We start from the raw sequence: 12579 nt of genomic DNA, 5'->3' as shown, positions 1-12579 counted from the left end.
AGGGTTTTAAAAAGATGGAATATAGACTCTAGAGCCCCTTTTTGGACACATTAAGGTGAGAGACAAATAAGTGGATATGACACCTGAACAGCTGGACAATCAGTACCAACACCCTTGAGTGCTGAAGACAGAAACTAAGGATGACATTTAAGTCTATGGAAATATAGGTTATCATCAACCAGAGGGTATGGAGAGAGGAAAAACACCAGCTCTGGGGAGTCTCAACACCTAAAGATCATGCTGAATAAGAGAAAATAATAAAAAATGACTGAAAAGGAGTGGCCAAAAATGAGAGTGGTCTTTCAGAAGTCAAGAGAAGGAAGACTTCTTTGGAATGAGTGAGGGTCAACTGAGTTGAATATTACTGAAAGTTGGATGTACTGCACTGAAGGCAGAGGTATCTACTGGGTTTATCAAAATGGAGATCACTGAGCTTGAACTAAAACTACTTCCATGGCAATTCAGGTGTAGAAGCTAAATGGGGGGTGGGGATGTTTGAAGAGTACAGAGGAATGAAATGTAGGAATAACTCATCTGAGAAATATGCCTGTAAAGGAGAGGAGAGAAATGGGAGTAGCTGGAGAGGAATGTGTGAACTAGATCTTATTTTTACACTAATAATAAAAAGCATAAATAGGAATGGAGAGAGAGATGATTCTGGAAAAAGCGATCAAAGGGAGAAGGAAGTCATAGCTATGGCAAAGTAGTTGAAACAGGCTTTTAATACTTCATCAGTGCAGTGAGAAGGCAGGGAGGTTTGAGCAGCAGTGAAATATGTGATGCTCATCTCAGACACTGCACTAAGAAGATACAAGATTGCTGCACATTTCTTAGTGCCAATTTATGGCTTTGATGTCATGATTAAAAATATGTCACCCCAGTTGTGTGATTATCTCTAGCAGCTTCTAGGGAAAAGACTGCAAATTGTACACAACTTTCCCATCTATTCTTCTAAGTAGTCATGTTTTGAGTTTTGGCAGTAATCACATGTGTGTACAAAACATGACTTCTCCTACTCCTCATCAACCTCTTTCCAAACCCTTTTACACAAACCATAACAGTCCCCAACATCCAGGCCTTGGTAGAACTGAAAAAGTGGGTGTTATCAATGCTCCTTATCAACCTGTAGACTCCATATTCATGTGGTCAATTCCCAAACTCCACTGCTACCTCTCTATAAACTCAGGTAAGTGGGAGTGAGTAGCTTCTTCTTCTGAACAATTCATTTACCATTAACAGCAGAATAACAAAAAGGTAAGCTGGATAGCCCTGGTTTCAAATCCTTTATCAATTAACAGTGTCACGTTGGACTAAACGTTACTTAACCTTTCAACACAATGGCTCTCCAACTGGTAAATGAGAATATTAGTACCTTTTTCAACAGGGTAATTATGAGGATTTCATGCACATAAAGCATTTGGAAGCTTTAAGCCACACAGGATGAGGAGCTCATCCCTGTTTTCCCTGGACTGTCCCAGTTTTAGCACTGAAAACCCACATATTAGGACCCCTTCTTCAGTCCTGGGAAGTTTCGGAATCATTTGTAATCCTACACACAGTTGATGTTTATGGATGAGTAAGAAAGGCTACTAAAATAATAGAGGTACAAGGCCTTGGCCTCTGCCCCAAAGAGAAGAGAATATATCACAATTATTAAAGTCCGTGAGGCTTTCGGAGTGATGGAAGTGTTTGGTCATTGATTGTGGTGATGGTTTCCTGAGTGAAATCATCTACAAAAGTTCATTAAGTTTGACACATTTTAAATATACAGTTTATCGCATATAAATTATACTTATTTTTTTAAAATAAACATAAGTAACTGAGAAGTAAAACGTTTGCTGAGTGCCACAATGGAGGAAAATAACAAATGCTGCAACCTTGACCATGACCCAGTGTTAAAGGAACCTGCTACCCCTCTTTAAAGAACCACACCTAAGAGATAAATAAGATAAAAAGTACATAGAAGGAAGTGATTGCTGATTCATGAATTTAAAAGATTTATGTTCTTTACAAAATAAGAAAACAGGTACTAGAATCAACCTGCCTGAATCTGAATTTCAGCTTTGCCACTTACTGATTCTGAAACCTTGAGAAAACCTTGAAAGTTTACCATCTGTAAGTGTTACTCTCCTCTGCTGTAAAAAATGGGGATAACAGTACTACCTACCTTATAAGATGGTGAGGATGATAAATAAAAACATGCTTGTGACATGGTAAGCACTGATTAAAAACGGGCTATTATTAATCCTGTGGTTTGAAAGGACTAAAGAGTATTCATTCTAATCAATATAACCTAATAATTGTAATATCTAGGTTTGGGTTGGTTCCTATATTAACAGTTCCTTATCAGAGGGAGAGAGAAGCACCATCAAGTGACTTACATTTGAGAATGAAACCACCAGAGATAAGAATCAGAGCCAGCCCAGCAGAGACTCCTGCTCCTATGTAGAGGCCTGTGGTGGTGGTGGCACCCATGTCTTGTAACTCAGTAGCCAGTGTGGATATTTCCTATGGAAACGCAAAGAGAATTACAGCAAATGGCCAGAAACCCATTGTCTGCCCAGGTAATCTCACGATTTATGCATCAGACCAGCCCCTTCACAGTGTCCCAAGAATGCAGGGACCTTGAAATGACTCATGATCTGTCCCCTTTTAGACAAGCTTCAAACCACCCAAAGAGATTAGCTGAAGTTTTAGAGTTAGCAAGAGAATAAGACATGCTTGTCTGTGCTGTGGGTGGAGAAGTAGCCTTAGTAAATAGACTCCCAATTTCCCCAACAAAAATGAACATTAAAGTGGAACACTATGTAAGATTCCCTTGTGTTTCCAGGGAGTTTCAGAGAGGTCTAAATTTGATGTTGTGCCATGAAACCCCAATTTCCACAGAAAGATAGTGATTTAAAAGCTAGGAATTTGCAGCCTGACAGTCTTGGGTTCAAACCCCAGTTCCGTCACCAAAGAGCAGAGTCATCTTGTAAAGTTATCGGGAAAATTAAGTGACAAGAAACAGAAAACGCTTGGCACAGAGCCTGGTACAGGATAACTGTTCAGTCAATGGTAGCTTTTATTGCTATTGCTCTACATCCTGCTTCTAAAAGCTCAGTTCATGTTCCCCCTTTAAAAAGAGTAACAGCAAACACTTTTAAACAACATCAAGCAATTAAGTCCTCCATTTATTCAACACACATATACTGCAAGTGCACTGTGCAAACGTGCCCTAAGCAGAGAGGCACAAAGAGGTATTTAAAAGGCAGTCCTGGATCGCAAAGACTGCAGGACAAACACAAAATACTTGAGAGTGAGTCAGACTGAGACAAATGAATGCAGACTCCCGGGTATATCCTCAAACAATTTCCCAGTCACTGCTATCAGATTGTTTTCTAGTGGTTTTCCCTTTCACTCTGAGAAGGTGGGAGACATTAAAATGATGGTTGACTGAAATACTGCTTTGTTTTTAGTTAGATATGTAAGTTCTTACCTTAGAATATTCCTGACTGGTGCCTTGTCATAAATAAATAAACTTAAACAAACAATCTTTCTCATTAGGGTAGAAATGTTAACAAGGAAAAACACTACTCTCAGGAGATGCAGGGTGTCTGAACCCTCCACAGTAGTATACAGTTGTGAAATTTCAGGACAAGAACAAAATGCTAGTGCTTCTTCCTTTTGGTTTTCCAGCACCTACTATGTGCCAGGCACTTTTATATGCATCATATCATTCCATCCTTACAACAGGCCTCTGCAGTTACAATTGTCATCAGCAACATGTTATAGTCAAGGAACCCAAAGCCAAGGGAGATTAGGTATTTTTCCCCAAGAAAAGAGTGGACAGGAAGGAAGTCTAAAGTCATACTTTTTTTTTCTTTGAGTTGAGCATGAGCTCAGCTCACACACACAGTTACTTACTGTCTGATCTTTATTACGGAGGGTCTCCAGTGTCTGCGTCTCTACCACAAAGAAGAAAAATAGCCAAAACAGTTAGAAACTCTTTTATATGCAGTTTGTTGGGTTTTTTTTAAGCTGCCTATAATTCTATTTGAAATTAATTCTACTTCATACTCTTCACAATAATTAACTGAGAAACCAACAGAATTTATTGAACACTTACAAATCAACTCTAGGATGACCACATTTTTTCACCCAGATAACAAACCAAACTACCTATGTTCTATGAAATGGAGACTTCTGGGAAGATGTATTTTGAATATGTGGTTTGTTGTATCCATAGGACCTAAAAGGGTCTGCAAAATTCTAACAACATTGACAATACACAAGCAGGCATTATAATTAGACTTCTTTTTTAGATCAAATGACTGCTCTTTAATATTTATTTTGTTCATTTTTTAATTGATGTATTGTTGATTTACAATGTTGTGTTAGTTTCAGGTATACAGTAAAGTGATTCAGAATATACATATTCTTTTTCAGATTCTTTTCCCTTACAGGTTATTACAACTTACTGAGTATAGTTCCCTGTGCTATACAGCAGATCTTTGGTGGTTATCTATTTCATATATCTGTGTGCTCATTCACTCAGTTATGTTCAACTCTTCGAGAGCTCATGGACTGTAGCCTGCCAGGCTTCTCTGTTTATGGAACTTTTCCAGGCAAGAATACCAGAGTGGGTTGTCATTTCTTACTCCAGGGGATCTTCCTGATCCAGGGATTGAACCCCATCTCTTGCATCTCATGCATTAGCAGGTGGATTCTTTACCACTAGGGCCAACTGGGATGCCTTTTATACGTTAATCCCGAACTGCTAATTTATCCCTCCTTCACCCTTTTCCCTTTTGGTAGCCATCAGTTTGTTTCCTATGTCTATGAGTCTATTTCTGTTTTGTAAGTAAGTTCATATGTAGAATCTTTTTTAGATTCCATATATAAGCAATATGATATGACATCTGCCTTTCTCTGTCTGGCTTACTTCACTTAGTATGATAATCTCAAAGTCCACCCATGTTGCTGCAAATGGCATTATTTCGTTTTTATAACTAAGTAATATTCCATTGTATAGATGTCCATCAACAAAAGAATGGATAAAGCTGTGGCATGATTAGACTCTGAAAGGTAAGGAAAGTTAATTTTCTCAAAACCATTTAACATCTACTCATTGGAGAGGGGGTATTTTGTTCCCTAAAAAATGAAAATAATAATAACTGTAACTATAATTTACTATGAATAGGCATTGTGTTAAATTCTTAAAGTGAAGTATCTCATTTAGCACTCAAAACAACTATCTTAAAGTAGGGACTATCTGTCCCATTATCCAGAGGAAGAAGCTGAGAATTGGGAAGCTAAATGACTTACCCAAGGTCATACAGCTTAGCGAATAACAGAAATGGCCTTCCAATTTAGGTCTGCATGGCCTTAAGTACACACTCTTAACTATGCTGCCTCCAACAATGCTCACCTCGGCACTGTGATTACTAAGCTCATCATGTTGCCCAGATCCCACCTCACTTTCTTTCCTTTTTAGGTATTTATTTATTTATCTGCCTATCCATTCAATGAACATATATTACATCCCCACTCTATGCCAGGCACAGAGGACAGAACAGTGAACAAGATGGGCACAGGCCCTTATCTCATAAACAATGCATTTTAAAAACCAATAAATCATCAGCCTTGGGAAGATTAAGCATGCAAACTCATTTTTCTGGTTGAGTCAGAGGCTCTGAAACTTCCTAAATGTCACGGTCACTTGCTGGAGGCTTCAAAGTCTAAGCCTTTTAATGCAAAACTCCTGGCATACAGGCTCTGATTTTAATATTATAAAAGCATATTCTCAGCCTAAAGTTTTGTTTGTTTATTTTTTAAGAAAAGGAAAGACATTATCTGCCATTTACCTTTGCTCCTATTACAAAAAGGAATTTAAGAACCACACTTGTGGAACTACTAAGTAAACTACACATACAATATTTTCTAGTGTAAATCTAGTTTCTGCTTCCCTACAATTACTTTTCTTGGCTTAAATGGTAAGACTGTCTGGCTTCTAGCTTTTTTTTTTTTTAACTTCATTTTACAGTGAAAATGATCAATAAACTAGAGCAGTATTGGGTTATCACAGCTTATTTACATAGATTGTTATCAACCAAGATGGGTGGGACAGATGAAGGAAGTTACAGTGTGTTTCCTAGAGGACCCAAGACTGGGGGAGCAGGTTGATGATCTTAAAAGTACACAAGCTTAATATTTACCATCTAGCATGTTTTAGGTGCCTGACACAGTGCTTAGTACTTTACAAGCACAGTATCTTTTCATCTTCACCACAACGTTGTTCTTGTTCAAACACTAAGTCATGTCTGACTCTGCAACCCCATGAACTGCAGCACATCAGGCTTCCCTGTCCTTTACCATCTCCATGAGATTGCTCAGATTCATGTCCACTGAGTAAGTGATGCCATCCAACCATCTCATCCTCTGTAACCCCTCCTCTTGTCCTCAATATTTTCCAAAATCAGGGTCTTTCCAGAGAGTCAGCTCTTCACTTCAGGTGACCAAAGTATTGGAGCTACAGCACCAGTCTTTCCAATGAATATGCAGGGTTGATTTCCTTTAGGATTGACTGGTTTGATTTCCTTGCTGTCCAAGGGACTCTCAAGAGTCTTCTCCAACACTACATTTCAAAAGCATCAGTTCTTCGGCGCTCAGCCTTCTGCATGGTCCAACTCTCACATCCATACATGACTACTGGAAAAACCATTTTGACTATACAGTCCTTTGTCAGCAAAGTCATGTCTCTGCTTTTTAAAACACTGTCTAGAGCTGTCATCGCTTTTCTTCAAAGAAGCAAGCATCTTTTAATTCCATGGCTGCAGTCACTGTGTGCAAAATACTATTATTTTCCCATTTTTCAAATGAAGAAGTCTCAGAGAGGTATTTTGTCCAAGATCGCATAGCTATTAACTGGAGAACCCGAGATTCAAATCAAGTCTACTTCCAGAGCTAAGGATTCATCTGTGATGCAGTCCTGCCTTCTTCAGGTGGAAGAGAGATTTCATTTGTCCAATGTTCAAAGTTGGTTTAGGAACTTCAAAGACCCTTGGAACCCTTACTTTGTAAAGGATCCTCTCCACTGTATAGCAAGTATATTATATGTACCCACATTCCACATTAAAGAAAGGGTGTGTACAACTACACACAAGTTGACTTGCAGATAATTAACTTGTATAATGTTACATATTATAGTCATACCATTAAATACTAATTAATTTCAACTTTTCATTTTATTTCCGAAGTTTGGAGCCATTGCCTTTTTGTGTTTAAGTATTTTCTCAGGCCTTTGAAAAGCTCAGAGATTGTAGGCACTCTGCCTATATTCCCAGGTGCAAAAGATGGACCCATTCTGTTGCCCTAAAGGGAAGGAACAAACAAGTAAAACCTGAAGTGAAGGCCACTTCTGGTATGGTACAGACACCTCAAAAAATGTGCACTGCCTTGTGAGAAAGCTACTTCTCTATCTGGGAAGGTGTGTGGTCACACAGCAAATGTCCACTTGGGCGTGACGTTCTAAAGAGCACTGAAACCCATGATGGGTAAGTGGGATTCCCACCATCCCCTTCAAGGTCTACAGTCATGGAATTCTTTAAAATATAACAATGGCATATGATAAACACTTGGTATGATTTGATTAGCTCACTATTTGGGTGGTCATCTGTTTCTACCATATTTAATTTCCTTACTAATTGCATGAGAGATGTTGGTATCCAGTGACTAAAGAACCAACAAAAAGATTCAACCTCTAGAGAACTGACATTAATATTTAAAATAACTAATATTTGAGTGCTTTCTCTGGGCAGGGCATTATGCATTATGCTTAGTGATTTTCATATGTCATCACATCAATCTTTACAATAGTCTCATGACTTAGGCACTGGAAATTAACCTCATTATAGAGGTAAGGAAATTGAGCCTCACAGAGTTTGAGCAACAAAACTGAGTTTATAAAACTAACACAAAGAGCTGAGATTAGAACCCACTCCGCCCATCACTGAAGTGCTGTGCTGTGCTGTGTTGTTTCAGTCATGACCAACTCTGTGCAACCGTATGGACCTTAGCCTGCCAGGCTCCTATGTCCATGGGATTCTCCAGGCAAAAATACTGAGTGGGTTGCCATGTCCTTCTCCAGGGAATCTTCCTGACCCAGGGATTGAACCTTCATCCCTTGTGTCTCCTGCATTTCAGGCAGTTTCTTTACCCACTGAGTCACCTGAGAAGCCCATCACTGAAGTAGTACTTAACTACAATCTCATTCTGCCTCTAGATCTTACTGAAAACGACAATAACTAATATGTACTGAGTATGTACCATGATCAGACTCTAGGCTAAGCACTTTAGACACACTTCCTTATTTAAATCTGAGAGATTTAACAGATTAGGATTTGGAATTTACCTATTATTATATTTTAGGGCTTTCCTGGTTGCTCAGCATAAAGAATCCACCTGCCGATTCAGAATACACGAGTTCAATTCCTGGGTCTGGAAGATCCCCTGGAGAAGGAAACGGCAACCCACTCTAGTATTCTTGCTTGGGAAATTTAATGGAAAGGAACTTGGGAAATTTAATGGAAAGGAACTTGATGGGCTACAGTCCATGTCGTTGCAAAAGAGTCAAACATGACTTAGCAACTAAACAACAACAACAACAACCTCATTTTACAGAATCAAAGACTATGCTTTGGAGAGTTTAGAGAGACCAGGACTCCTCCCTGATCAATGTGACTTGAGGTCTGCTCTGTCAACCCTATCTTCTTTCTAGAGCACTGTGGAAAATACTTGTTGAAATACTTGAAGGATTTAGCTGATCCTTCTGAGGTCAGAATCTGAGGAAGATGATGGACTTTATTCCAGTTAGAAGTAACTCTTGGAATAGCCTAATCCAAATTATCCCAAACATGAACTGGGGCCAATACATGACAAAACATCATCAGTACAGGAGTAAATCAGAAAATAATAAGGAAACATAATAATGAGTTTTTCATTAAACTTATATGAGTATCCCCCCCCTTTTTTTTTTTAAACAGGGGGATGTCAATAGTAGAAAGTAGAAATCTTTTTTTCCCTTGTTTGGCAAAATACGAAGCTCATCAAAAATCTTTTTCAGGAGTCAGGTGAATTACTAGGTGGTGAAATCCAAGTCTCTGAACTCATTCCTCAGACAGAAGAGGAAGCTGCTATCCAGAGAAGTGAAAGGCTTTGGCTCAGGTAGAGGGCTGTTCATGACTAATTCAGAATCCCAGCCTGGGGCTCTTTCTTCCCAGCATAAATTTACCTTCACCCCTTCCTTACCTCTGTCACTATCTTGGGTGCACAGAAATATTCGTGCCTCCACTCAAACTATTTTCTCATATTTTCCCCGTATTCTAAATCCTCTGAACTCAGAAACCAACTAAAGGTTTCCTCCTAAACACCATATGTAATTACCTGAGACAGGTCCCTTTGTGGTGAGCATCCTTGGAAAGGCTGTAGTGATGTCCCTCCATGGAGTCCAAGCTGGAGTGACCTTGGCTAAAGTCAGAAACCAACGTAAGGATGAGGCTTCTCTGAGAGCAGAAAAGCGGCAACAGAAAAAAATTGTAAACACAACAATAGAAGAGATACACATGCTAAACTTTCAAACCTACCTGAACACCTTCGTTGAGAGTATATGACACTCAGAATGTCTGACAGAGGTGTGTTACATCATTATTATCACAGTCTAATTGTTAATAATAAAACTTACAGCCATAGTAAATGCTTTCCACAAAACATCTCATAAAATCCTCCCAGTGGCCTCTAGGGTAGATAGTATTATATTTTAGAGAGGAAGAGGTCACAGAGTTTAAATAACTTGACCAAGATTACACAGCTGGAAAGAAGCAGTATTAAATTTGAACTTAGCTGCATCAACCACTAAGTACACATTCTATAAGCATTAAAACATGAAACCTTACGTGCCCCCTCTCCCCCACACATGCAGAGTCCAGTGGTTCTCAATCCTGGCTGCACATGGGGGAGAATCACTGGGGGTAGACTTTGTAAAACTCCCATGCTCAGGCTCCATCCACCTCCAGAAATGCTGATTTCCCTGGTTTAGGGGTGGCGCCCAAGCATCTGTGGGAGTCAAAAGGCTCCCCAGGTGATTCCAATGACCAGTCAGGTACTCAGACCACTAATCTAGCACTTTCCTTCATTCTATGGCCATGAGGTTCAAAACAGATGGAGGGAATTAAACACGGTTGGATTCGTTAAACTTTAGGTCTTAGGGACCCAACTGGAGGGCTGTAATTGGGAAGACCAAAGGTGAGATCAGTCAGCGTATTTAATATGATCCACAGGCAAATCTCATTCAGAAAGAAGGTATGCAAAAGTTTACTCACCTGGTTTGATGATCAACTCCAGGTTTGATTTTCGATCATTCATTGGCCCTGGGAATTGGATCCGGCAGCAATAGGTCCCACTGTCAGCTAAAGTCACATTCTTTATGGTTAAGGTCACATCTCCTTTGTGCAAATCCCTCTTTAGTAGGTATCTGCTGGATGTCTGAAAGGTCACATTCCTTCCATCAGTCCTGAGCACCAAACTGTAACATTCAAACACAGGGCAGGGTCCCCTGCCCCAGCACACAGGCACGAGATTCTCAGTGGTAGCTGGAGAGTAGGTGCAGGGCAGATCAGCATTCTGACCCACCTGAGACACATATGCCCCTTTCAAAGAATCTGCATAAAGAGGGAAAGAGAGCAGTGAGAGAGGTTGGTCCATTTCAAGAAAACTGCAAGCAATGCTTTGCAGAATAAAGAGGAAACCACTGCTGCTATCCTGCTTGGAGAACAGTTCACTATTGCAATGATTCTCAGACTCAAGGGGCACCAGAATCACCAGAAAGCTTTGTTCAAACAGAGATAGCTGGGCTCAACTGCTAGAGTTCCCCATTCAATAGTTCTCGGGTGGGGCCCAAGAATTGTATTTCTAACAAGTTCCCAGGACACGCTCAGGATATGGTTCATCTTAGAACCTCACTTTGAGAACCAGTGCCCCAGAAGAGAATCATGGCCTGGTCCTGTGAACATCGAAGGGCACTGCTGATGGAAACAGATAATCAGCAGTGGGTCACTGTCAGCCAGGAAAAGAGCTCACCCATGTAGGTTAGTCGTCTATTCACAAACTCAGGGCAGTTATCCTAACACAAAACTCTCTCTTCTTTTTTTTTTTTTAATCAAGCACCAGTCACATAATGAATAAAAACCCGTGGCTGAATAAGAAGTTAATGTATGGCTGTTCTTAGGTTTAAAATTTATATAAACTACACATTAATATACGCACATATTCAAGCAGTATAAAAAGTATATGAAAACTCTCCCATACCCTACTGTTTTCCATTTCCCAGCTCCCTTTCCCAGAGAAGCATTCATGTATTTCCACTCCCCTGTGACACACACAAGAACAAGTCCAATATATCCATTTTTCTGTTCCTTCCTTCCTTCAATTAACATTATGATTTAAAGACATCTCATATCATTATGTTTCATCAGTTTTGCTATTTGTATCATGGATATATCACAATTTCTTTACCCACTACTCTGCTGGTGGACATTTAGGTTGCTTCCAAACTTTTGCTTATTACAATGACCATCCTTGCATCTTTATCTTGCACTATCCAACTGCAAAAATCCAGACTTACTTGTAAGCAGTAGCAGCATGAGCAGGACACAGTCAAAAAACAGATGTGAAAACATGGGTTCTGAAGAAGAAAGTCAAACAACGGCTCTGTTTAGGTGCCGTTTTAATTCTCCAATTGAAGTGAGTATTTCCTGAAACTGTCTCTCCTCCCAAGTCACAAGAGCAGTGGCCACTCTCCAGACTGCTGGCCCAGCACAGTAGGCATTTGACTACCAATCACTTCTCTCAACACTGTCATCTACGATGACAGCAAAGGAAATGCTAGTTCTCTCTCATGCTAGACCACACACATCCTGTGAAGACTGACATTTACCCTGTCCTCATCAACGAAGAGGAAGCAATACTCAGAGGAAGAAAATCGTTACTCTGTCAAGTGTCTCTTGGCAAGCAGAGTGAGCCCTCTACTATCTCCAGTGAAATAATAGGCCTCTATCTGAAATGGACAGTGTTCACTGGAAGCACAGGTAGAAATATATCACTCGTACATTCATCAATCAAGTCAGTCAGCTGGTAAGTCCTATGACCAATGTTTATGAAGCATCTACTATCTGTCAGGAACTGGACTAGGAGCTGGGAAATACCACCATGAATGAATGGCCAGATTCTTTCTTTATTTTTTTTGGCCATGCCATGTGACTTGTAGGATCTTAGTTCCCCAACCAGGGATCGAACCCATGCCCCCTGCATTGGAAGTGTGCATTCTTAACCACTGAACTGCCAGGGAAATCCCTGGCCTGTTCCTTATCCTCACATTTAGGTGCCCTTTCTACTCCAATCATGAAACTAATTCTTAGCCTTGCTCTAATACAAACTGAGCTATGTCATATAAGCTTACTAGGTTGGCCTCCCCATTTATAAAATTTATAACATGAGGAAATTGTGTTAGGTGATAGCTACTCTAATATTCTGACTTTGACCTGA

The 12579-nt window shown here is 39.9% G+C and overlaps 1 protein-coding gene across 3 annotated transcripts in view; it reads right to left on the bottom strand.

Moving 5' to 3' along the window:
• Nucleotides 1–12579, bottom strand: part of LOC122439637 (hepatitis A virus cellular receptor 2-like) — a 126230-nt gene extending 113651 nt beyond the window's left edge. For 2 of the 3 annotated variants that reach the window (XM_043464861.1, XM_043464862.1), the window contains exons 1-5: nt 11660–12579; nt 10359–10697; nt 9424–9507; nt 3907–3947; nt 2382–2508 (exon numbers count right to left, since the gene is read on the bottom strand). In XM_043464861.1, the coding sequence (XP_043320796.1) occupies nt 2382–2508; nt 3907–3947; nt 9424–9507; nt 10359–10697; nt 11660–11714 (646 nt within the window). In that variant the 5' untranslated portion in view covers nt 11715–12579. The remainder of the gene's footprint in view (nt 1–2381; nt 2509–3906; nt 3948–9423; nt 9508–10358; nt 10698–11659) is intronic. The other variant, XM_043464860.1, reaches the window with a different exon arrangement.

Source organism: Cervus canadensis, chromosome 4, assembly GCF_019320065.1.
Source record: "Cervus canadensis isolate Bull #8, Minnesota chromosome 4, ASM1932006v1, whole genome shotgun sequence".
In the NCBI taxonomy this organism is placed as follows: Eukaryota; Metazoa; Chordata; class Mammalia; order Artiodactyla; family Cervidae; genus Cervus; species Cervus canadensis.
Note: the sequence above shows the minus strand (reverse complement) of the source record. Positions and strands in the feature narration are given on the sequence as shown.